At 46.1% G+C, this 27116-nt stretch overlaps 1 protein-coding gene across 2 annotated transcripts in view; it reads right to left on the bottom strand.

The window, feature by feature from the left end:
- Positions 1 to 27116, bottom strand: part of CREB3L4 (cAMP responsive element binding protein 3 like 4) — a 33050-nt gene that overhangs the window by 5524 nt on the left and 410 nt on the right. Inside the window, exons 1-9 of one of the 2 annotated variants that reach the window (XM_079958230.1) lie at positions 25202 to 25492; positions 21260 to 21442; positions 19165 to 19420; positions 17072 to 17184; positions 13622 to 13729; positions 10964 to 11070; positions 3673 to 3741; positions 1851 to 1935; positions 446 to 542 (exon numbers count right to left, since the gene is read on the bottom strand). In XM_079958230.1, coding sequence (XP_079814356.1) covers positions 446 to 542; positions 1851 to 1935; positions 3673 to 3741; positions 10964 to 11070; positions 13622 to 13729; positions 17072 to 17184; positions 19165 to 19420; positions 21260 to 21439 — 1015 coding nt within the window. In that variant the 5' untranslated portion in view covers positions 21440 to 21442; positions 25202 to 25492. Of the gene's footprint in view, positions 1 to 445; positions 543 to 1850; positions 1936 to 3672; positions 3742 to 10963; positions 11071 to 13621; positions 13730 to 17071; positions 17185 to 19164; positions 19421 to 21259; positions 21443 to 25201; positions 25493 to 27116 lie in introns of those variants that run through there. The other variant, XM_079958231.1, reaches the window with a different exon arrangement.

Genomic DNA, 27116 nt, shown 5'->3' with positions numbered 1-27116 from the left:
CTTTTTACCCTATCTCACGGGTAGGCAAACTAAGGCCTGGGGGCCGGATCTGGCCCAATCACCTTCTAAATCCTGGACGGTCCGGGAATCAGCATGTTTTTACATGAGTAGAATGTGTGCTTGTATTTAAAATGCATCTCTGGGTTATTTGTGGGGCATAGGAATTCGTTCATCCCCCCCAAAAAAAATATAGTCCCCCACAAGGTCTGAGAGACAGTGGACCAGCCCCCTGCTGAAAAAGTTTGCTGACCCCTGCCCTATCTTATCAGAGACACCACAGAATCATAGAATTTGGAGAATATAGAATATATAGAATATTTGGAGAATATTAGAATATAGAGTTGGCAGGGGCCCTAAGGATCATCTCTGTCCTCTCTTCACACACACTCGTGTTCTTCCTCTCTTGTCACCCTCATCCCACTTTGCCCCCCCCCCCCATGATTACCTCCAGACGGCTTGTAGTCATCCCGGCTAACCTGGGTCCCCCCAAGGAAGGAGCTGCAGCTGGGCAGGATGAGAAGCCCAAGGGAGAAGATGATGACCTGGAAGCGGAAGGAGAGAGGGTTGATTTAAGCGCTGAAGAAACCACATGGGTGTAAAAGCAGGGATACGAAGCCTTTGTGCTTCCAGGGTGTTATTGGACTACAGCTCCCATCATGCCTCACCATTGCCCATGCTGGGAGCTGTTGCTGCTGGGAGCTGGAGTGCACCTGGAGGGTAAACTGAGTGATCGTCTCCATCACATTCATTTATATCGATTACTTGCTTCCCTCGCCAAAGTGACCCAAAGCAACTCTGAAATATACTCGGAGTCGAGAGTGGATTTCATGCTCTTTATTCAGCTCATAGTGTTGAGGAGGAATGGAAGTACCCCCAGAATGTCTGCTTTATATACATTATTTACACAATGGGCCCCACGTGATTGGCTAATTCCGGGATTCTCCTGTAGGCCAATCAGGTTGCAGATTTACTTCCACCTGGAGCTGGATTGGGTGGCTCCCGTGGACCAATCAGACTGCTGCATTCTGGATCCTATTGTTCTAGAACCAATCAGACTGCTGCATTCTGAATCCTATTGTTCTAGGACCAATCAGACTGCTGCATTTTGGATCCTATTCAACTCCGTACATAACACCAATTTACAATGAAGACCCATCCTTGCATATAAGTACAAGACAGGCCTTAGGGATCCTGTCCCATCAAAGCCACATTCAAACCAAACCATGCCTTTCTAAAGCCACCTGGGATCCTGGAAGCTGTCATTTCGTTAAGGGGGCTGAGAGCTGTTAAGGAGACCCCATTCCCCTCCCAGAGCTACAATTCTCAGAGTTCCCTGGGAAGAAGAGGGGTTGGCCCCCCCTTTTTAAACCACTCTAGGAATTCCCAGGGAGGGGGAACACTGAAAAGGGCCTCCCACCTCTGTATTCTCTCCCCCCCCCCAAATTTTTGACACCCCCTCCAAGATACATCGCCTGCCAACCTAGCAGTTCGAAAGCACCTCCGGGTGCAAGTAGATAAATAGGGACCGCTTACCAGCGGGAAGGTAAACGGCGTTTCCGTGTGCAGCTCTGGCTCTGGCCAGAGCAGCGATGTCACGCTGGCCACGTGACCCGGAAGTGTCTCCGGACAGCGCTGGCCCATGGCCTCTTAAGTGAGATGGGCGCACAACCCGAGTCTGTCAAGACTGGCCCCTACGGGCAGGGGTACCTTTACCTTTTTACCAAGATACATCACTCCAAATCTGCACACCCAATGCAGTTCTCTTTTGAAAAATGATTTTGCCAGTATTGAGTCTTATCACCAAGCATGACCATCCCCACTTTGTTCTCTGTCCCCCCCCCCCAATTTACCACGAGGCAAGTGCTGGTCTGGGCTGCCTTCGTGGAGGTCTGTTTGATGAGTCCTTGTAGCTTCTGAAGCTGACCCAGCAGGGACCTGTAAGAGGAAATGCATCTGAGTCTCCCATGTCCAGATCTGGAGCCAGAATGTTTGCCACATGCTGTGTGTGAAATCACTGCAGAATAACTAGGTCTATTGTCTATTGCTCACCTTGCCAACAAAGGTCCGTATGGTTAAAGCTATGGTTTTCCCAGTAGTGATGTATGGAAGTGAGAGCTGGACCATAAAGAAGGCTGATTGCCAAAGAATAGATGCTTTTGAATTATGGTGCTGGAGGAGACTCTTGAGAGTCCCATGGACTGCAAGAAGATCAAACCTCTCCATTCTTAAGGAAATCAGCCCTGAGTGCTCACTGGAAGGACAGATCCTGAAGCTGAGGCTCCAAGACTTTGGCCACCTCATGAGAAGAGGACTCCCTGGAAAAGACCCTGATGTTGGGAAAGATGGAGGGCGCAAGGAGAAGGGGACGACAGAGGACGAGATGGTTGGACAGTGTTCTTGAAGCTACCAGCATGAGAGAGGCAGTGGAAGACAGGAGTGCCTGGCATGCTCTGGTCCATGAGGTCACAAATTGTTGGGCATGACTAAACAACAACAATGTCTATTGCTGCTGGGTAAATGGAACCTTCCCCTTCATGGATCACTGCCTTGTCATGGCGAAGGAGCTTGAATAACTCAGAGAAGCTATGAGCTATGTCGTGCAGGACCACCCAAGATGGACAGGTCATAGTGGAGAGTTTTGACCAAACGTGATCCACCTGGAGCAGGAACCGGCAAGCCACTCCAGTATCCCTGTCAAGAAAACTCCATGGACAAAGACAAAGATCATGGCCACTGGTCCCATCACCTTCTGGCAAATAGAAGGGGAAGAAATGGAGGCAGTGAGAGATTTTACTTTCTTGGGCTCTATTCGCCAGAAGCGGCTTAGTCATGCTGGCCACATGACCCGGAAGCTGTACGCTGGCTCCCTCGGCCAGTAAAGCGAGATTAGCGCCGCAACCCCAGAGTCGGTCACGACTGGACCTAATGGTCAGGGGTCCCTTTACCCTTTACCTTTAACCTCTCTGTGGCCTGGGATCTCCAAGATGTTTTTATTTTAAGTCCATAAGGGCCTCTGTGGGACATACCAGGCGAGGTGGTCCCGTAGGTACAAGGGTCCTAGGCCATATAGGGCTTTAAAGGTTAAAACCAGCACCTTAAACCTGATCCTGTACTCCATCGGGAGCCAGTGCAGCTGGCATGTTGTTGTTTAGTCGTTTAGTCGTGTCCGACTCTTCGTGACCCCATGGACCAGAGAACGCCAGGCACTCCTGTCCTCCACTGCCCCCCGCAGCTTGGTCAGACTCATGCTGGTAACCTCGAAAACACTATCCAACCATCTCGTCCTCTGTCGCCCCCTTCTCCTTGTGCCCTCCATCTTTCCCAACATCAGGGTCTTCTCCAGGGAGTCTTCTCTTCTCATGAGGTGGCCAAAGTATTGGAGCCTCAGCTTCAGGATCTGTCCTTCCAGTGAGCACTCAGGGCTGATTTCCTTCAGAATGGATAGGTTTGATCTTCTTGCAGTCCAGGGGACTCTCAAGAGTCTCCTCCAGCACCATAATTCAAAAGCATCAAAAGCAGCTGGCATAGCTCCAGGTGAATGTGATCCTGGTGTGATTTACTGGTCTTCTGGCAATTAAATTTCAAGTGAAGCTTTCCCAATGGACACTATCCTCTTGCCTGCTGGTAACAAAAGGAAGGACCTTGCTTTCAGGGGGGCAGTAACAGACTTACATGTTGTGGGTCTCTAGTTCCTGCACTTTCTTCCTCAGTTCCTGGTTCTGCACAGAGCAAGCTGCTACCCTACCGAGGAAGGAACAAGGGGGAAAGCAGTTACAATTCCTCACCTGTACATTTGTATTTTATCATCTTCTTTTAAAACACACACAACCAAACAGCCTGCACACACTGGAAAACTGTGCCACAGATTGCAAAGAAAGGTGAGTTGGTGACGTCACGGATGCTAGCCAATAGGCACCTTTCATGGTGGAGAAGATTCTCCCAAAGTTGTTGAACTCCACCTCCCACAAGCCTCAGCAAAATATGGCCAACGGCCAGCGATAATGGGAGCTGGAGTCCAGCAACCTCTGGAGAACCGCAAGTCCCATTACTGCTGACCTAGACGTATGTCCCAGCCTATCAGGGATCACATGTTAAATGCATTTGCAGAGATGTAAAGACGGGATGGAGAGGATGAAGGATTTGATGCCCTTCCATGTCACCCAAAATTAGCTGCCTGAGGCCATGGCCTCACTCTGTCTCAGGGTAGTGTCGGCTGTCTTTATAGGCACATGCTGTGCTAGTATATGCTTTTTTGTTAACCTGGCTGGAGAACCGCACTGCAGTCTTTAGAGAAGTGTGAATTCCGAAGGAAAGCTGTGTTCTGGTTCATGCACTGTTTTTGTTTTTTTCTTAAATATATGTTTACTAAAGATTTCTTGGTTTGCAAACGTATGTGCAATGTCTCTTTTTCCAAGTTACATTTTCTACAGATCAGTTTCATTTGTTGAAACATTAGTGCTACATTAGGAAGAAAAGGGGGGAAGAGGTGGAGGGGGAATGGTGAGTGGGGGTTGTGTCGGGTGGCGATGTTTCTATTTTACTTAGTGTACGTGTGGGGTTTTGTGTCAGCGTAGCTTGTGCGGGTTCTCTTTACTATTTACTTGTACAGTGGTACCTCGGGTTACATACGCTTCAGGTTACATACGCTTCAGGTTACAGACTCCGCTAACCCAGAAATAGTGCTTCAGGTTAAGAACTTTGCTTCAGGATGAGAACAGAAATCGTGCAGTGGTGGCACGGCAGCAGCAGGAGGCCCCATTAGCTAAAGTGGTGCTTCAGGTTAAGAACAGTTTCAGGTTAAGAACAGACCTCTGGAACGAATTAAGTATTTAACCCGAGGTACCACTGTATTCCTTTGGTGGTGAGTGAGGTTGGGTTTGGCCCAGAACAGGGGTCAACAAACTTTTTCAGCAGGCGGCCAGTCCACTGTTCCTCAGACCTGGGGGGCGGGCCAAAATATATTTTGGAAAAAATATATATGAATGAATACCTATGCCCCACAAATAACCCAGAGATGCTTTTTAAATAAAAGCACACAGTGTACTCATGTAAAAACACGCTGATTCCTGGATTGCCCGCGGGCCAGATTTAGAAGGCAATTGGGCTGGATCCAGCCCCCGGGCCTTAGTTTGTCTACCCATGGCCTCGGTTGTGGTTGGCTGTCTTTGACTAGCTGTGGTAAATTTTGTTTTTGTGTGTGAGTGGGGTCTGTGCGTGTTTTTGGATCAGGTTAGCCAGATTGATTCGTATGCTGTTGGCGGGTTCTTGTTGTTGTCTTGTAGGGCTGTGTATGTGATAAACCATACCGGGGTGAAGTTGTCTTCCTCTGTTTGTCCCCATGTCGGTTTCAGATTGTTGGTTAGTTTTTCCATCTCAAGAACCCGACTCTGGGACAAACTCAACAAATCATCCATCGACCGACGTTTGCTGCTATTAATATTCAAACTGTACAACAACACACGACTTCGTATAAGATGTAGCCAAGAAGGTCAACTCTCTAATTTCATTAGAACAACAAAGGGAGTTAAACAAGGATGCATCTTGGCCCCCTTTTTGTTCAACATCTACATAAACTCCCTAATAGACCACCTACAAGGAGCGGATACACACGCCCCAAAATTAGCAGACAAAAAACTGCCTATCCTACTCTATGCAGACGATGCGGTTATACTGTCCCAGACTCAGAAGGGCCTCAAGAGAGCCCTTAACAGCTTATCCCAATACTGTAGAGAAGAGAAACTAGCAGTGAACTATCAAAAAACAAAAATCATGGTTTTCTCTAACAAAAGAAAAATATACAGATGGAAATTAGACAATCAGGAGATCGAACAAGTGTCATGCTTTAAATACCTAGGAGTCATATTCCAAGCAACAAGGAAGAAGACTGCCCACATAAATTACAGCTCCTCTACAGCACAAAAAAGTACAACAGCAATTTTAAGATTCCATCGTACAACGGGAGGAAATTTCATTCCTGCTACAATTAAACTATTCGTTGCAAAACCAACAGCACAAATACTATACGGTGCACCACTCGTCTCCCTCTCTAATCTAGACCAATATGAAAAGATACAATCAGGTTTCCTTAGATCACTCCTGCAAACACCCAAATGCGTCCCAAACGCCGCCCTACGACTGGAAGCGGGCTTATACAGCATCAAAGTCCAAGTATGGTTAAGAACCTTATGCACTTGGCTAAGACTTAACAACTCGCCGGTTGGACTACTTTCCCTGATGCTTCTTGACAAATTCCAATCTAGTTGGTCGAAGGGCATTCTCAGAAAATTGGCCACATATGGTCTCTCCCCAGAGTATTTATTAAGCTTAGAAAGAGGAAGGGCCAAGAACATAATCAAAGATAGACTCAGGGACATTGAAGCCCAAAATGACTTTAATCAACTTCCGATAACTTATAAACTCCTATTCAATTCCCAAAGGCCCCATCTAGCAAACTATCTCAAAATACTACACAACGCTAAACACCGATGGGCATTTTCCAGGGCCCGCTTTAATGCTCTCCCTTCAGCTCTCCTAGAGGGAAGATACAACAAAAGATAGAACAAAGATTATGTCCCTGTAACAGCAACGAAATTGAAACCATCGAGCACGTCATCTTATACTGCCCATTATATCGAGACTCAAGAAAAGAGCTGATTGAGCCGATTCTGAGGAAAATACCTCGTAGTACAGACGACACCTATATCAGACACCTCTTAGATGACAAAGAGACCGAAATCAACAGGCCTGTGGCAAAGTACTGTTACATTGCAACAAGAGTAAGACGAGCAATGATGTCAGCAACGGAGTTTAAATTGTAAACATCGAAGGAATGATAATAAACAGTAGTGACATTTGAATTGAATTTTGAAACCTTAAAAGCCGAAAATTGGTCATAAATATAAGCACCAATTCTGTGAATTGGCTATATTTCTACTGGTATTTGTAGCTCAATACTACTTATAATGTCATATTTTATAAACTGTTTTCTGGTCATTGACCGTATTAAAGATATTTGATTTGATTTGTCTTGTTGGGCTGTGTATGTGATAAACCATACCGGGGTGAAGTTGTCTTCCTCTGTTTGTCCCCGTGTCGGTTTCAGATTGTTGGTTAGTTTTTCTAATAAGGCTATCTCCCATACTATTTGATAGGTAAAGGTAAAGGGACCCCTGACCATTAGGTCCAGTCGTGGTTTAACCCACAGTGCCACCCACGTCCCTTATACTATTTGATACGATTGGTCTATGCTTACTCCTGACAGGTCTCTCCAGTGTCTGGCTATGATTCTTCTGGCTGCTGAGAGTAAGTGGGTTATGAACTCTTTGTGCTGTGAGTGGGCATTATTGTCTTGGAAGATGTTTAGTAGGGCCAGTTCTGGGGTCGGTTCATGCACTGTTAAGTGCAAATTACCGTATTTTTTGCTCTATAAGACTCACTTTTTCCCTCCTAAAAAGTAAAGGGAAATGTGTGTGCATCTTATGGAGCGAATGCAGGCTGCTCAGCTATCCCAGAAGCCAGAACAGCAAGAGGGATTGTTGCTTTCACTGTGCAGCGATCCCTCTTGCTGTTCTGGCTTCTGAGATTCAGAATATATTTTTTTTCTTGTTTTCCTCCTCCAAAAACTAGGTGCGTCTTGTGGTCTGGTGTGGGAATATGGTCATTTGTCCATAAGAGCATGGGCAAAAGTTTATTATTGCAAGGATGATTTCATAGCAGAAAGCATTGCTTGGGAGCATGATCAACGCGTGGAGAGCTCATGCCATCCAATGATTGGTCCACGTAGCATAGCATGATCAAATACGTGGTCTGGTGTGAGAACATGAGACTAATGTATTGTATTGTCTTTTATCTGCTGATTGAGGCAAAGCTCTCTCCTTGAATTTGTATCTTTTCGTGGACACACAATAAAGGCTGTGCTCCAGCAGCTTCTAGGGAGAGCTTCGGCCAGATTTCTACAACCCATTTTGGTGTGAGACTGATTATTTACAGATGGCGAGCGGGTTCTCGTCATTTGTTGCCCCGTGTGACTACCTTCGGACTCCACGTTGTTTCTCATCGTCCAGCGCTCACCACACCCTTTTCATCCGCTTCGGATCCCAGTGAGTGCTCCCTGTCCTTCTGCCTTTGTGGGGCAGTCTCTTTCGGACTTCGACTGATTTTGGACTTCACGATGCTACGGTTCTCTCAGCACCCACCACGCCCGGCACGGGTTTCAGGCGCCATTCATCCTTCCTAGGATCCCTGGTGAGTGCCCCCTTGTTTCGCTCCTTTTCATCCTTTGTGGATCCCTACTCTCACTATCATGGGGCTATCTCTTTCTGCACCACAGAAGAAGTTTTTTGATGAACTTAAGTCTCTCTTGGCCAGTAACAACCTTGTTGTCCTGGATGCCGATCTCAAGGCACTCATAGAAGCCCTGGACACCCACTGCCCCTGGTATCCTCAAAATGGCACTTTGAATTTAAAAGACTGGGAAAAAATAGGGCAATTTTTCCAGAACCATCCTCAAATTGATGTCAAAGTGTTACATGCCTGGTGTAAAGTCTACAAAGCTATGTCGAGTTTAACTCCTGCAAATATTCTCCTGGCTGCTGCATCGGCTTTTTCACCTACCCTCCCTCCTTCGTCTCTATATCTCACGTTGCCTTCTTCGGAACTACCAGTTTATGTCCCTCCAAAGCCCCCACCTCCTCTGCCCAAGGCATCTGGCACCGCTTCCACCCCACTTCAAGAGGCCCTTCGCACCACTGCTCCGTCGCTGGCCTTTGATTCTACAACTCCTAATCTCTTTCCTGTGATTGTTCCTGCTGCTCCCAGGGGAGGCCCAGCCCGGCAAGAACAGTTTGATTTGAGATTCATAAAGGAAGCTTTGTCTTCTGTACCTGATGACAAAAATGAGCGAGATGGCCGTTGGGGCAGCGTCAGACAGGATCCTACAGAGCCTTCTGGACAATTTGTCGATCGCTTGTATAACACCCTTAAGTGGCAAGTTCAAGACATGGCAGCCCAAGAAGTGATTGTTCGCCAGCTTGAGTTTGATAATGCGAATGAGGACTGTAAGCAAGCACTACACCCTTTGATGACAACTCCCAATATAGCCATTGCAGATATGCTTAAAGCCTGCCAGTCAGTGGGCACTGAGATGCATAAAGCTCGCCTTCTAGCCACGGCTTTGACTTCCACCGTGTCCCAGAATCCTGCCAAGGATAAAATCTGCTTTGGATGTGGCGAAGTGGGTCATTTTCATGCGCAGTGCAGATCTATCGCACAGCAATGTCACCCCAGCACAAAGTGCCCCATCTTTGATACAGGCCAGGACTTGTCAATTTTATGAAGCACATCTTAGATCTCACACTGGCCACCCTGGGTATTTGGCAGAAAGGATTTTACGCCTGCTGAACTTCACTTCGTCTTCGCCCAAGGAGACACCAGCGCCTTGAAACCGTATTTTACTCTGTCTGCCAGTGATGACCTCCCACCTGACCTCAACCTGCACTGCAGTCGGAGACATCGCCACATTGACGTGCCCTGGATGGAGTCACCTTCTACAGCTGTTCCAGTGTTTCCTGGCACGTTGAAAGGCCATCTTCGTCTCTGCCACACTGGCCCCTCTTTTCCCTGGGACGCCACTTCAGCCACCAAATATCATGACAGTTTTGCTGCCTCTTGTTTGGGAACTGAGCCTGGCTTTGAAGGATGCCCTCGCTATACTGGCATCGCTTGGATTTTACCCCCCAGATCTCTTCTTCTTTTCTCCTCCCTCAGGAATCCTGCCCCATGGTGTGTTCCCCTGAGCATGTACAGAAAGCTGTCTTGGAACTATTGTGGACTCTTGGCAGGACAGGGGGTGAGGGGATTTCAGTGTGTTCCAGTTGTTTCATTCTTGTGCTTTGGCATGGTTCCCGGACAGAAAGCAAGTTGCAATGTGGTTCTTTAGCAGGGCCTGAGAAGACAATGGGCTCTGTTCTCTACCTTGTTGCAATCTTTTTAGTTACAGCAAGCGGGATATGCTTGGCTAGTGCCAGTTAGTTGCTGAGCAAAATGATTTTGAAATAAATGTCAGAAATAAGAGATGTAGCGCTTAAAATTTTTTATGTAATCCTTGCTTCCTAAGATGGAGTTTGTGCCTTGATTCATTCTCATTGTTGCATGTATATATCTGATCAATTGACTAATATCTCTGCTACTACTGATTATATGGAACAAATGATAGCCCATAATCCTTTGAATCCACCCGAAGGTTTTGATCCATGGAATGGTTGTTTTCTTGGCTACCTAATAGAACATAGTTAAGAAAAATATTATTGATTGTAATTGCATGTATTGTTGGTTTTATTATGGTGTGCTGTATTCAATGCCTACCCTCTTTGATTTCCCAATGTAATGAAATATATGATTAAGGGTCCCTCTTATAATATAAATAAGAAAAGAGGGGATGTGGGAATATGGTCATTTGTCCATAAGAGCATGGGCAAAAGTTTATTATTGCAAGGATGATTTCATAACAGAAAGCATTGCTTGGGAGCATGATCAACGCGTGGAGAGCTCATGCCATCCAATGATTGGTCCACGTAGCATAGCATGATCAAATACGTGGTCTGGTGTGAGAACATGAGACTAATGTATTGTATTGTCTTTTATCTGCTGATTGAGGCAAAGCTCTTTCCTTGAATTTGTATCTTTTCGTGGACACACAATAAAGGCTGTGCTCCAGCAGCTTCTAGGGAGAGCTGCGGCCAGATTTCTACAACCCATTTTGGTGTGAGGCTGATTATTTACAGATGGCGAGCGGGTTCTCGTCAGTCTGGTGCGTCTTATAGAGCAAAAAATACGGTAGGTAAGTTCACCTTTGAATTCAAATTGGCTTGAATTTCTACCCTGTGCCTTGTGGCTGGGAGTACAGGAAGGGGAATCTGAGATGCAAAATGGACAGGGGTCCCCACGCCACAGACCCCACTCTCACCGGCTCTCCAGCCCATCAATATATTCTTTCTTGCGACGTCGGCTGTCCTGCGCCGACTGCTTGTTCCGGATTTTCCTCCGCACCTTCTTCAGGATCCGTTCCTCTGCCTGTTGAAGAGGGCGAGGGGCGAGAGAACCTTTTAGATGCACACAGAGCTTTGGGGCGAGCTTGAAGTTCACAGAATATAGTTCAGAAATCCCCAAACTATTTGCTGAGGAAAATATGCTTTGGAATTATATACCCAATACGTGGAACCTAACAAATATGAATGGACTCTGCGCCCATACTATGGCCAAAAAGACAGGTATTGATGAACTGGAGAAATAAAACTGCAGTTCCCTTCAACGAAGGTATGTAAAAACTCACAGCACATGAACATATTGCACATAGTATACACATAGACTTGTCACTAACAAATTTAATGATATTTGGAATCCATTTCTATAAACATTGTATTAAGGTTGGATCTATACACAGGAAAACCGCCCACTATAAATACCGTAAGTCAGAAATTAGATGAGGAAAAAAATGCTATGGAAAAAAAAATCACAAATTTTTTACTCTCCAGCGCCATCTGGTGTTGCATTTTTATAACGCTTTCAAAATGCTGTTTTTTGACTAATGTAGCTGAGTCCTAGATTAAATGTAGGTTAACTAGAATAACAAACTTGTAATATCGATAAGTTCTGTTTTTGTTTTGTATGGGTGTTATCTCTCCTTTTCCTTTTCCTTCCTCCTCCCCTTTTCACGTCTTATTTTACACTTACAATTGTATACACATTATTTTTTATCTTTCAATAATCTATCTACATGTCCACGAACTACACCTGAAAGTCACTGCTGGGTGAACATGAGTGGGGTGACTGGGTGAGCCAGGGGGTCGAAGCAGTTAGCATGTCTGACTTGGACCTGGGAGAGTCCAGAGGTCAAATCCCACTTGGCCATGAAGTTGGCTCGGTGTGACCTTGGGCCTGGTTACTGCCCCTTGGCCTAACCTACCTCTCAGGGTTGTTGTGGAAATCTAATGAGGAGCGGGGAGAAGCAGGTACAGAGCTCCTTGGAGGGAAAAGGTGGGATATAAATGCTATAAGTACAGTGGTACCTCGGGTTACATATGCTTCAGGTTACATATGCTTCAGGTTACATACGCTTCAGGTTATAGACTCTGCTAACCCAGAAATAGTGCTTCCAGTTAAGAACTTTGTTTCAGGATGAGAACAGAAATCGTGCTCCGGCGGTGCGGCGGCAGTGGGAGGCCCCATTAGCTAAAGTGGTGCTTCAGGTTAAGAACAGACCTCCGGAACAAATTAAGTACTTAACCCAAGGTACCACTGTAAATAGATTTTGGGGTATAGCTTTGCCTGATTCCTAGTGCGCCTCTGAGATCAGTTTTTGTGGTTTTCGCGCTTTCCGAACATAATTCAAAGTGTTGGTGCTGACATTTACAGCCCTAAACGGCCTCGGCCCAGTATACCTGGAGGAGCGTCTCCACCCCCATCATTCTGCCCGGACGCTGAGGTCCAGCGCCGAGGGCCTTCTGGTGGTTCCCTCATTGCGAGAAGTTAAGCTACAGGAAACCAGGCAGAGGGCCTTCTTGGTAGTGGCGCCCGCCCTGTGGAACGCCCTCCCATCAGATGTCAAAGCGATAAACAACTACCTGACATTTAGAAGACATCTGAAGGCAGCCCTGTTCAGGGAAGTTTTTAATGTGTGACATTTTAATCTTTGTTGGAAGCCGCCCAGAGTGGCTGGGGAAACCCAGCCAGATGGGCGGGGTACAAATAATAAATTACGATTACTACTATTACTATTTAGACACTTTGGGGAGAACTCGACAGGGAGGAGGATGGGGAGAAGACTTGCATTGCTTGGCTCCGCCTCTCATTTATTCTAGCCCCGCCTCCTGGTAGTCTCCATGCCTTCCACTCCCCAATCCCAATGGGCCACAGTCAGGGCTGGATATAGGTTTGATGAGGCCCTAAGCTACTGAAGGTAATGGGCCCTTTATATGTCCAGCTGTCCTTTGTCAACAACAAATTGTCACTGTTTTTTGTGTTGAATATATGCTACATGGTAATTTATGGACCTAATAGGTACCTAAAGCCATTTGCACATAACAAAATATGTATTTTGTCAAAGTAATTGTTGAACTGACATACAATTAAGACGTACTGTATATTAATAGTGAAATACAATTTAAAAGAAGCATATTAATAGTGAAATAATTACCAGTGATATTTTAGGAAGCAGGCTAGCAGATGGGTCCCGTTATTTACATCATAGGAGGCTACACAACACAAAACACTGTTGCTGTATGTAGGTTTTATTTTATTTGTTTTTTATCTTATATTTTGGAAATGCACATCCAGGTTCCCCCCCCTTTAATTTTTTGGGGTCCCCAAGAGAGTGGGGCCCTAAACTATAGCTTGTTTAGCTTATACGTAAATCCAGCACTGGCGACAGTGCCTGGTGGCTAAATAACTCTTAATGTAGCATTAAAAAGAGATAAAAGCAACATGCACATATTTTTTTTTTTTTTAAATTAAGAAATAACCCAAGGAGAGCTACCAAACTGGATGAAAACCCTGGTCATCTCGAGTGGTCTCCATTTCTCCTGGGATGGGGGAAATGTCTCTGCTGGCTTCTGCAGCCACGTACCTTGGTGAGTGGGAGGTCAGAGCGCAGCAAGATCCCTTCCTCGCTCAGGAGCCGCTTCTCCTCCTCCGTCAAGTAGAGGCCCTGGAGTTGCAGTGGCTCAAAAGGATCCTGCCCCACAGCAGAGGAAGAGTGTGTTAGCTGCCTTGTGGCGTTTTCCCTCCTAGGTGTGTGACATCATACTGGGTCATAAGGAAAGGGTTAACTACAGGGGTACCTCGCAAGACAAATGCCTTGCAAGACGAAAGAGTTTTCCGTTTTTTGAGTCGTTCTGCAAGACGAATTTCCCTATGGGCTTGCAGTTTGTTTCCTTTTTCTTAAAGCCGCTAAGCCGCTAATAGTCGTGTTTCGCAAGACGAAAAAACCGCAAGACGAAGAGACTCGCGGAACGGATTAATTTCGTCTTGCGAGGCACCACTGTAAGGGTAAAATGATTAACCAATAGGAACCCAAGGGGAGGAGTTAGAGTTGTTAAGAAGTCAGTCTGGAATTAGAGAAGACAGAGGGAGGATAAGTCTGTGGGTTGGGCTAGTGTGATGTGAGAGAATCTGTTAAGAGGAGTCAATTAAACAGTTGCGATAATCAGTCAGAAGGTATTAGGAAGGTGTAGGCCGGTAAAGAAACTAAGGTTAAGAAACTGACAAGAAAAATTATCTGAAACCATAAACTTGTTAATGCTTATAAAATAAACTTGTTTATTTGGTTTGATGTTAACAACTGTCTGGACTCAGTGTGTACCCGAGAGAAACGGGTTGGTGGCAGCAGGGAAGCGAGCACAGTGGTGGCAGAGGGATCAATAGACCGTCAAACGTCCGGGGACCCTGTGTGATCGCCACAACACCCCTTTGCAAATCACCCTCTCTCGGGGAGATAGTTCTTTTGGGACCTGCTTCGTTTCACAAATGGGGTCCTATTGCATCATCAGCCAGGATTCTCGTCTGCTGTCTGGATTGGCCGGAAAAGAGGCCCCCTAAGCATGTGCAAGGGACGCAAGTGGCGCTGTGGTCTAAACCACTGAGGCAGGGCTTGCCGATCGGAAGGTTGGCGGTTCGAATCCCCGCGATGGGGTGAGCTCCCGTTGCTCGGTCCCTGCACCTGCCAACCTAGCAGTTCAGGTGCAAGTAGATAAATAGGTACCACTCCAGCGGGAAGGTAAACGGCGTTTCTGTGCGCTGCTCTGGTTTCACCAGAAGTGGCTTATTTATGCTGGCCACATGACCCAGAAAAACTGTCTGCGGACAAACATCGGCTCCCTCGGCCAGTAAAGCGAGATGAGTGCCGCAATCCCAGAGTCGTTTGCGACTGGACTTAACTGTCAGGGGTCCCTTTACCTTTACCTTTTTTAAGCATGTGTAGAATGCGCCATGATGGCATTTTGGGTGTCAATGTGGAAATACCACAGGACTAATCACAGGCCTTCCATGACTTTGGAGTCATGAGTAGGGGTCAGGCTCCAGTCTGCCATCTCTGATAAACTGGTGGTGGTGGTTAGAGGGAGGTAGTGGACTATGCACTAGCACCCCCCTGTGGCAAAAGGGAGGAGCCAACAAGCCGAATATGGAAGCCGAATAAGAGCTGTGAGCCACGGCGGGTCATGTAACACTCCCCGAGCCCTACAAAAGCTTCTAGTATGCTCATGGCTCTCAACAATGCTTGTGCTGTCAAGACATCCACTCTTGTCCCTTGATATGACATCATCTGTGTGCGACAGCTGGGATTTTGCAGAGTCTAGCAGTGAGTCTGCAGAGTTGCCAGCTAAGGAGCCGGGACAGATATCTGACTCCGAGTTTGATGTTGGAGATCTGAGGCTCATTAAGCCTGAGGCTGGCAGGTGAAGGCCCTCTGGACCCCACATCCCACAGCCCCAGGGCCCGTGAGGCCAGAGCCAGGACGCTTGCAGGCAGCTCCCCCTAGGCCCTGAGGAACCGTCTGCCTTCCAACCAACCTCATAGGTCTGGGTGAGAGTCCAGAAGACTGGTCTGGAGGAATATGGCAGTTCTCACAAAGGGATCTGAAGAAGTGTGCATGCACACGAAAGCTCATACCAAGAACTAACTTAGTTGGTCTTTAAGGTGCTACTGGAAGGAATTTTTTTTTGTTCTCACAAAGGGAGAGAGGTAAAAGATAAAGGGACCCCTGACCGTTAGGTCCAGTCGCAGACGACTCTGGGGTTGCGGCGCTCATCACGCTTTACTGGTCGAGGGAGCCGGAGTACAGCTTCTGGGTCATGTGGCCAGCATGACTAAGCCGCTTCTGGCAAACCAGAGCAGCGCATGGAAACACCGTTTTCCTTCCCACTGGATGCCACAGAGGCTCAAAAGGCCTCAGGCCACCTGTTTCCTTTGTGAGAGCCAAGTGGCTCACTCGGAGCTGTCTGTGGTGCTGAAAGCCATGTGAGTACAGCCTAGGAGAGGTGGATGGCAGACAGTGGCTCAAAAGGCCTCTGTCTACTTCTAGCCTTTGTGGGAGCAAAGTATAGTGGTACCTCGGGTTACATACGCTTCAGGTTACAGACTCCGCTAACTCAGAAATAGTACCTCAGGTTAAGAACTTTGCTTCAGGATGAGAACAGAAATCGTGCTCTGGCGGCGCGGCAGCAGCAGGAGGCCCCATTAGCTAAAGTGGTACCTCAGGTTAAGAACAGTTTCAAGTTAAGAACGGACCTCCAGAACGAATTAAGTACTTAACCTGAGGTACCACTGTATGTCTATTGGAGCTGTCTGTGGTGCTGAAACACCTAATCTGCCTTGATTCACATGCTCCTCTGGAAGACCAGGCCAAACCAGGGCTCCATCCGCAGTATACATGTAAAGCTGTATCATCCCACATTAAACAGTCATGGTTCCCCCAAAGAATATCGGGAAGTGTAGTTTGTTAAGGGGGATAAGAGTTGTTAGGAGACTCCCATTCCCCTCAGTGTGGGGACACGGGTGGTGCTGTGGGTTAAACCACAGAGCCTAGGGCTTGCCGATCAGAAGGTTGGTGGTTCGAATCCCCACGACGGGGTGAGCTCCCGCCAACCTAGCAGTCCGAAAGCACCTCAAAGTGCAAGTAGATAAATAGGTACCGCTCCAGCAGGAAGGTAAACGGCATTTCCGTGCGCTGCTCTGGTTCGCCAGAAGCGGCTTAGTCATGCTGGCCACATGACCCGGAAGCTGTACCCCGGCTCCCTCGGCCAATAAAGCGAGATGAGCGCCGCAACCCCAGAGTCGGCCACGACTGGACCTAATGGTCAGGGGTCCCTTTACCTTTACTATTTCCCTCAGTGTGGTTTAACAATCAGGGAATTGTTGCTGTGTGGGGAGCCTCTTAAGAACTCTCAGTACCCTTAACAAACTACTTTCTTTGGGGGAAAGCACGACTGTTTAAAGTGGGGTGACAAAGCTTTGCATGCACAGTGCAAATTAGGCCCCGGACAAGACACCCCTGAAGATCAGTTCCATTATTACTTACCTGGGGCACAGGAATGTCTTCCACGTTGGATCTGGTCACATTCTCCAAGAGCCCGAGTGACACTTCGCTCATAACACAGGCCTCAGGGAGTATTGCTGGAGGTGTCCAGTTCTCTGGTGGGGAGGAACGAAAGAGGCATGGGGCCAGTCAGAAAGGGGGCAAGTTTGGAAAACAGACTTAGTCTAAATACCTCTAACGCTTTGCCCCAAGGTAAAGGTGGGACTTGCATCAACCTGCATAACTGTCACTGTTACAAGTTCAGCCTGGACACTGAGATCCAGCGCCGAGGGCCTTCTGGCGGTTCCCTCATTGCGAGAAGTGAGGGTACTGGGAACCAGACAGAGGGCCTTCTCGGTAGTGGCGCCCGCACTGCGGAACACCCTCCCTTCAGACGTGAAGGAAATAAGCAGCTATCCTATCTTTAAAAGACATCTGAAGGCAGCCCTGTTCAGGGAAGTTTTTATATTTGATGCTGTACTGTTTTTAACATTTGATTGGGAGCCTCCCAGAGTGGCTGGGGAAACTCAGCCAGATGGGCGGGGTATAAATAAATAAATAAATAAATAAATATTTTAAAAAATACTCATTCTGCATTTCTAAGAACTCAATCGTTCAGTGTGGCAGCACCAGCACTTTGGAACTCCCTGCCAATTGACACAAGGCCGGTGCCTTTTTTGCTGTACTCATTTCGGTGCCTGCTAAAAACATTGTTCAGGCTAGCCTTTCCGGACACGTAGAACACTGACATGTCTTTTCATCTGCTTTTTAGCTTATTGTTGATTTTAATTATTTCAAATGATTTTTTTTAATTGGTTTTCTTGAGTACTCATTTCATTGTTTTATTATTTTGCAACCCCCTTTGAGGTTTTCCTTTTCCTTTCACAATCGAGCGGTATATAATTTTTTAAGGAAATAAATAAATCAGGACCTGAGCACACCAACAACTCGCCCCACTTGAATTTCCCGGCAACTGTCGTTCAGAGCATGTTGTCTCTGAAGAGCAGAGGTGGAACATAGTCCCCATGGCTAGCAGCCATTGATATAGCTTCATTCTCCTTGAGTTTCTTGAATACAGCAGTGTGGTGTAGTGGTTAGAGCGTCAGACTAGGACCTGGGAAACCAGGGTTCGAATGGCCATGAAGCTCATTGGGTGTGCTCTTGGGCCAGTTACCACTTCTCAGCCTAACACATGGGTTGGCAAGCTAAGGCCCCGGGGCTGGATCCGGCCCAATTGCCTTCTCAATCCGGCCCGTGGACGGTCTGGGAATCAGCGTGTTTTTACATGAGTAGAATGTGTGCTTTTATTTAAAATGCATCTCTGGGTTATTTGTGGGGCATAGGAATTCGTTCTCCCCCCCAGAAAAAATATAGTCCGGCACCCCACAAGGTCTGAGGGACAGTGGACTGGCCCCCTGCTGAAAAAGTTTGCTGACCCCTGGCCTAAACTACCCCATAGCGTTGCTGTGGGCATTAAGTTTAGGGAAGCTTTTAATGTTTAGGGAAGCTTCTAATGTTTGATGTATCACAGTATTTTAATATTTTTTGGAAGCTGCCCAGAGTGGCTGGGGAAGCCCAGCCAGATGGGCGGGGTATAAATAAATAATAATACCGCATTTTTGGCACCATAACACTCACTTTTTTCCTCCTAGAAAGTAAGGGGAAATGTCTGTGCGTGTTATGGAGCGAATGCCTGCGGGTGGCGGGGGGGGGGGGCGGATCTGCTGCAGTCGTGAGCAGAGGATCCATGGTTCCCCTTCCTTCCCTCCTCCGTGATTACAAAGCATGGATCCACATGGATCCTCAGGATTTTTGCATTGGGCTACTCCAAACTCATTGTCAGTTCACATGTCTGTGGCCACAGCATGAATCACAAAAATCATATATCCACTATTTCGTTTAGAATATTTTTTTTCTTGATTTCCTCCTCTAAAAACTATGTGTGTGTTATGGTCTGGTGCGTGTTATAGAGCGAAAAATACGGTAATTATTATTATTTTTATGAGAGCCAATGAAGCCATCTTGAGTTCCTTGCGGGAAAGGGCGGGAGACGAATGCAACGCAATGCAGTAAAATAAAGAATCCTGCACACTTACCTAAGGGGTTGGAGAAGACAGGATCAGGCCCGGTCGCCTCCTCCACCATACCCATGTCACAAATAACCTCATAGATGACGGTGGCCGATAAGTCTGGGGGCCCAAGCTCACTCTGCACAGGGGGGTCCGCGTGGGGATCGTCTGAGATCCCGCTGTCACTCTCTGGCGAGGTGATGGGGCTCCTCGATTCGTAGATGTCGTTTGGGTTAATCAGGAATTGCAAGAGATCTTCTGTGTCACTGTTACTCGGACGACCCTGCAGCAGGAATGCGGTTGGGTTGCTAGTACAGTGGTACCTTGGATTAAGAACTTAATTCGTTCCGGAGGTCTGTTCTTAACCTGGAACTGTTCTTAACCTGAAGCACCACTTTAGCTAATGGGGCCTCCCGCTGCCGCTGCGCCACCAGAGCACGATTTCTGTTCTCATCCTGAAGCAAAGTTCTTAACCCTAGGTACTATTTCTGGGTTAGCGGAGTCTGTAACCTGAAGTGTCTGTAACCTGAAGCGTATGTAACCTGAGGTACCACTGTACTTGCTTTGGAGTGCTTGTGTGTATCTGTTCCCCTTGGGGTGTCAGGAGGGATATTTACAAGAAATTTCAACCGGGGGTGGGTAGCTCTATCATTCCCCCTCTCCCCCGCCACACCCGAGAAAGCTCAGTCGGTTGAACACGAGACTCTTAATCTCAGGTTCGTGGGTTCGAGCCCCACGTTGGGCAAAGGATTCCTGGATTGCAGGGGGTTGACAACCCTTGCTGTCCCTTCCAATTCTATGATTCCCATCGGCCAACTCCTGACAGATGAGTGAGGCCGCCCACCCGCCTGTCAGTCACCTGACCTGTCCATCACTTGACAGAGGCACAGCTCTGAAGTTGGAACACAAGCAGAGCCTGTTGGATCAGGCCCATCGAGTCCAGCATCCTGTTCTCACAGTGGCCAACCCAATGGGAAACCACAAATCAGGATTCGAACCCACGATCCCTGTGGCTTCCAGCAACTGGTACTCAGAAGCACTGTGGCTGGTAGCCATCAGTAGCCCTATCTTCCATGAAGGTTAGAATTTTTCTATTTTTTAATTATTATTTTTTTATTTATACTTTTCAAGTTTATACATCTCACTAATTTTTCAATCATTTCGACATTTCAAAACTTGACTTCCTTCCCTCCCCCTCTTTCTGCAGTCCCCTTCAGTTTATTACATCTTCTGCATATCCAAAGTAACTTAAATTTGCTCATTTATTCATCTTCTTTAAATATATACTCTTATGAAACTGCAGGTTTATTACAGTAATCCCGCCAATGTTTTTACCTGTTTACAATTTATCTGTAACTTGGTTACGGATTTCCATTCTGTAACCATTTCCATTCGTGTGTGTGTGTGTATATATATAAATATATATATATATATATATATTTTAATGGAAATGGTTTCTTGAATAGTTACAGATAAATTGTAAACAGGTAAAAACATTGGCGTGATTATTGTAATAATAATAATATTAATAATATTGTAATAATTAATTATTGTATATATATATATAAATAAATAGTTATATTGATTTCTTATTCTTACAGTACGTTTCACCATTTCTGCATATTCCATAAGTTTTGGTATCCGTTCCTCCTCTGCTGGGACTTCTGCTTCTTCCCATTTTTGGAAAAATGGCCGTGAAGGTTAGAATTATAGCACTGTAGAGCTGGCGGTGACTCCCACCCCAGGGGTACCCCAAAGGCCACCTAGTCCAGCCCCCTGAAATACAGGGGTTTCCCAGTGCCCTTTACAAACAGACAAATAAAACCTTTTTATCCAGCGGCGTAGCGTGGGTTGTCAGCACCCGGGGCAAGGCAAGTAATTCGCGCCCCTAACCCCTAACCTGCCGCCGCTGTCAGCTTCTTCTTGCTGCTGCCTGAGCGCGCGCACAGCTCGTTGGTTCCGCGAGACATGGGGCTCTGCTACAGCCTGCACCCGAGGCTCTTCAGCGACTCCGGAGGCAGCGAGCGCGTGCCCCCCAGATGTTGCGCCCGGTGCGGCCGGCCCCCCCTGCACCCCCCACGCTACGCCACTGTTTTTATCCATGCAGTTTGCCCTGACTCACCAGTACTTTGCCGGCTGCCCAGGCCTCGTAAACCTTTTCTGACGCTCGTCCATAGGCGTGGTCTTGAAGCGGGAAGCTGGGTTTGGACATAGGTGCAGAAAAGGCACCGTTGGGGGGCACCAATCCTTCCTGCCCCTCGAAGAGGAGGACATCTGGGAGAGCAGGGTTGCTGGATTCCATGGCCTGAGATGAGCAGACAGCATGTTAGCGGCTGAGAAACCTGCGAAGTCCCTGATTCAAATCCTGACCTTGTTTAGTAGCCTTAGGCAAGCTACCCTCTCTGGGCCTCAGGGTTTCCATCTGAAATATGGAGAGATTGAGTGATAATGCCCTACCTTTTTTGGGGGGTAGAGATTGTGTATAAAAACAGAGAGAACAGTTATAACAACAGATGAAAATTATCATTATTATTATTCTACATGACTGCACCACCCTTCATCTGAAGGTCACGGGGTGGTTAACAATGTAAAAAGGCACTATGCAGAACTGGCAAAACTGACATATAAGCTACGGGACAAGGATAACTGTGACTTTAAAGATGAATGGGAACCCTTTACAAAGTATTTGAAGACGTAACAAAGTGAACTGGACTCCTTGGCTGGTTTTGAATAAACATTCACCAACTTTTTATTGATAATTATTACTTAAATGGTTTGAGGATCTATACAACTGTGTAACATGCAGAAAACAGCATTTTTAGAGAAATCAAAGACTGGAACTGAAGGAAGTCGGGGGTGGGATTTGTGTGGGAGGGTGGGGGAGGGAGGAAAAAAGGGGGGAAATAAGGATGATATGTTTCTGGATAATATGTTTTGTTTTAATTTTGAATTAAAAAGTAATTTAAAAAAAAACCAATGTAAAAAGGCAAAAATGCACTCCACAAAAACAACCACCTCCCCACAGTTTAAAAGGCAAGCAAAACAATGAAACAGGCACGTAGAATGAGTGCAGTTGCACACGCGTTAAAACAAAAAAGGCAAGTAAAAAACCAATGGCATTATCTGATTATTGAGTATAGTTCCAAATTTGCCAGGTTTGTGATGAAGATTGGCCTGCACATTGTGGTTCCACTGTACAGTATATGTCATAAAGGAATGCTAACTCATATAAAAACTGTCTGGAGGTTCTATTCAAAATCTCAAATTACGCTTAATTTCCCCCGTTATAGATATATTTCAGAGTGAGTGGTCTACCTTACAAGGTTGCTGGTAAGGGTTACTGACTGATTTCTTTGAGCACCCTAAGACTGAAACCCTACCTAAGAGATGTAAAGTTGCAATCTTATACCCATTTTCCTGGAAGCGAGTTCCATAGTGTTGCCCATGTGACCTCTTTTTCCAGGACATGTGTTCTTTTTCATGGGCAAAATGTAATATGAGAGTCGTCAGAGCGATCCAAGCAGAAGTCGGCAAATGTGTTCTCTCTTTTTTTGCCCTTCAAAATATGGCAAGCCTAGACTTCCTCTGAAGGAGAAGGCACACAGCTTGGGAGAGATTCTGGATCCATCGCTGCATACCCTCAGACACTCTGAAGCCAAAATCCAAGACATCATCATCTTCCTTGTTATCGCAAGAACATGGTGGCCATTTTGGTTGCCATGATTTCGCACTGCGGTTCTCCCCCCGCCAAAAAAAGCATTTGGGGGGCATGGCACCTTTGGGGTGAAGATCGCAGCCCTGATTTTGGGGGTGGGTGGGAATTGTGCCTCAAAATTGAATGAAAGCATGGCAACCAAAATGACCGCCGTTCTCTTGGGTTAAAAAACAAGATTTCCTGGCCTGGTTTTTCTGGGACACTTGGGAGGTAATTTCACTGTTGCTGAAGGCTCAAGTGGTTTTGATGGCATGAAGTGTTTTCCATCAGGGACACCCCAACTTAGGGTTGCCATATGACAGAAATTTCCTGGCCACACACAAATACTGCAGCCAGAAGCAGTGTCCAGGAAAAACCCATACAGTGGTATCTCGGGTTAAGAACTTAATTCGTTCTGGAGGTCTGTTCTTAACCTGAAACTGTTCTTAACCTGAAGCACCATTTTAGCTAATGGGGCTGTAGCACCCTGCTTGTGGTTAACGCTTAGCTGGAATGAAATATTCAACGCAGCAATAGAGAAATTAAAATAATAATTTATTTGTCAGACAAATAAATATGAGGCACAGTGGTATATGGTTACCAAGCTCTGGCCTGGCCTCCTGCCATTCTGGCCAGCACTTATATTTCCTTAATCCAGCCCCCTTGCTCCTCCTGTGGCTGCCTCTGTCCAATCAGCCTGGTTGAAATTCCTATTGGCTGTTTGCTAGAACCAATCACAAAAGATACACCCATTTCCTCTTGTCCTTTTATGGGAAACAAAAAGCTATATATTCTTCTATCTATAAATGACAAATAAGTAGTAATATATCTTACATGTGTCTCAGCAAGGAACCTTAATTACCAGCTCACCTCGCCCTATTGCCCTCCAAAACAGATGGTTAATCTTAAATTTTTATCTTAAACAGATGTCAAGGATCATCATTGAAAGATCTCCTTCTCTTGAAGGTCTTTAAAACAAAGGCCTGACAACCAGTGCTCTAATGATGTTTCCTGCTTGGCAGGGGGGCTGGGCTGGTGGCTGATGGCCCCTGTGATCTCTTCCAACTATATGAAATAAGAATCTAGCATAAGGATTTAACATTTCTTAGTTTCTAATTCCTTTGCATAATTACATTTAAGCCAATATATTTAATACATAACATAGATAGCTTTTTAAAAGGAAAAGAAATCTTAAAAGGATCTCAGTTTAAGAAAGAAACAACTTTAGAAAAAGACTTCCCAAAATACTCTCTTCCTTTCTGCCAGCTAAATGCTTTTCCATTGCTCTTGACCTTTGAACCTTAGGAAAATATGGCTCAAGTTTAATGGGAGGCACATGGTTGTATTTTACTATTTACCCACTCTTAATTATGTTTTTCTCTGCTTTTTTATCTTCTGTAATATGTAGGGTCAGTGTAACCTTGGCTGTCAGCCTGTAATTCCCTTTTTACGACTTTGAGAATTGTTTTCTGCTATAAATCAGGGGGCCCCCTTGTCTAGGAGGAAAAACATCTTGCCAAGGTTCTTAGGCAGCTGGTCTTCTGCCTGGCATGAACATTTGAAAATCTTTAAGCTCATTTTAAAATACAGGCCCTGATGAAGCCTCAAGAAAAATGCAGGCTTATGATTAGATGCCTCAGGGCCTCCTGCTGCCACCGTGCTGATTACTGTTCTCATCCTGAAGCAAAGTTCTTAACCCAAGGTAATATTTCTGGGTTAGCGGAGTCTGTAACCTGAAGCGTATGTAACCCGAGGTACCACTGTATTGGCACAGTGTTGTCATTGCCGATTTACAACTTTTGTGTGCGGATTTTCACTTTTTGAAATATGGCAACCCTAGACTTCTGAAATCTCCCTCTCCCCCCAAAAAATGATATAACAAACGTAACATAAAGGAAAATTAACGTAGACCGACTAAGAACTGTAAATAAGATGAAGCAAAAGACCAAGCATGAGACAGAAGAAGCATTACTATACAGAGTTGTATAATAAATAAAATTTAAAAAAAAAAAGTAGGTGGAGGAGGCAGGGGCAATTCATCCTCGTTTTCTCCCCATTTTCCTGCTGAGAAAACTGAGGCTAAAGGGGAGGAAGCTGACAACCAGAGCCACCCTCTGAACTGGTTGTTTCAGTCAGAGAGCAGGGGGGCACTGAAGTCGGTGGGTCACTGTCTGCCCTGACAGACCAGCTTGCACAGCCATGAGCCATAAGCCTACAAAAAGTTCGCTTAACCATTGGTTTGTTTGCCTTGAAAAGCACGACTGCCCGGTGGATTTTTCTGAAGTGGATTAGCCTGTGCTGAAATTTAAGCTGCGTTATCAGTTGATCTCCCACTCAGGAGTCCTTTCCACCCCCCCCCCCATCTCTTACCTTGCTCAAATATTACCTGCCCGCTTCAAATATCTCTCTGTGTCCCCCACTGCCTGTAAGCGACCTGCAGACTTGCAGCCAGCCTGCCTCAAGCAAGGTAGCATTTCTTCCGCCTTCTTCTTCTTCTTCTTCCGTACAGGATCCTGGCATCCTGGAACAGCCTTGCCAAGGCCCACCCCCAGGCCTTAAACCAATTAAAAGGGGTCAGGTAAACACATTCACCTGTTCAGGCAGAGCTGAATTGGAGGAGGAGAACTCTTCACCGTGTGGCCCTGAGAACAGAAAACACGGCGAAATCCTAATCACATTTATTCAGGTTGTGCTCATTTAAAGCGCTCCTCGCAATAATACTGGGAACTGTAGCATGCTAAGGGTGCTGGGAATTGCAGTTCTGTGAGGGATTAACGACAGAAGCCGTGTGCTTGAAATGTAATTAAAGTGAAAAATCATCTTGAATTTGATAGTGTTTGCTTCTGAGTAAATAAGGTTAAAAAGTAGAGACATCACCTTGCCAACAAAGGTCCGTATAGTTAAAGCTATGGTTTTCCCAGTAGTGATGTATGGAAGTGAGAGCTGGACCATAAAGAAGGCTGATCGCTGAAGAATTTATGCTTTTGAATTCTGGTGCTGGAGGAGACTCTTGAGAGTCCCATGGACTGCAAGAAGATCAAACCTCTCCATTCTTAAGGAAATCAGCCCTGAGGGCTCACTGGAAGGACAGATTCTGAAGCTGAGGCTCCAAGACTTTGGCCACCTCATGAGAAGACAAGACTCCCTGGAAAAGACCCTGATGTTGGGAAAGATTGAGGGCACAAGGAGAAGGGGACGACAGGGGACGAGATGGTTGGACAGTGTTCTCGAAGCTACCAGCATGAGTTTGAGCAAACTGCGGGAGGCAGTGGAAGACAGAAGTGCCTGGCGTGCTCTGGTTCATGGGGTCACGAAGAGGCGGACACGACTAAACGAGTAAACAACAACAACAACAACCCAGATATGTTAAAAGAAAATGGGAGAAGGGAGAAAATGATATCAAACAGGATTAAGCCGCTTCCGCTGTTCTTGGCATGCATGTGATAGAATTCAAAATGAAGCAGTAAACAGCTGGATTGCCATGATTTCAGTAAACGGGAAAGAAAATGAGCACATAGGCAACACATTGCAGTCAGTTGTAATTGCAAATATCCCAAGCTTGGGCAGATGGCTGTCGAGAGCGTTTCAGTGGGTCTGCGCTTGAGTGCGGTTTAACAATCAATTCCTCTTCCCAGGGGATCTGGGAACTGTAGCTCTGATTGGGGAAGAGGGGGCTTCCTAACAACTCTCATCTTAACAAACTACAGTTCCCATTATTCTCTGGAGAAAGTCATGGCTGTTTAAAGTGGTATGGTGCAGATGGGGCCTTGGTTGGAAAGGTACCATTCCTACTTTACGCCAGCTTTTGCCAACATTTGCTCTCCAGATGTTTTGAACTACAACTCCCATCAGCCCAAAACATCTGGAGGGCCCCAGTTTGATGAAGCCTGTTTTATTTGTCTTACAACAAAAAGGATAAAACCTGCTTAACCTCACACTACCAAATCAATCACATCTGCCCAATTATTTTATCTAAAGTGCAAAGCACCTTAAAGTGGAAATATAAAATATATACCTCAATTATTGTCTACACTGACTGGCAGCCTTCCCTTAAAAAGAAATTGTAAGATTCTAGTCCTTATGGAACTGAGCAAATAGGATGATAAGAAACTGCCTTAGTATGACAGTTGGTCTATACAGCTGATGTATTGCATACACACACACACATATACACGTATGTGTATCTAATGCTAGTCCTGCGCTAAATAGACCTATTCAGCCTAAGTCAGTCGTGTACATTAGCTTCAATGGGTTTACTCTGAGGAGGAGGAGCACTGGATCTAAC

Source organism: Podarcis cretensis (assembly GCF_951804945.1).
Source record: "Podarcis cretensis genome assembly, chromosome: 16".
In the NCBI taxonomy this organism is placed as follows: domain Eukaryota; kingdom Metazoa; phylum Chordata; class Lepidosauria; order Squamata; family Lacertidae; genus Podarcis; species Podarcis cretensis.
Note: the sequence above shows the minus strand (reverse complement) of the source record. Positions and strands in the feature narration are given on the sequence as shown.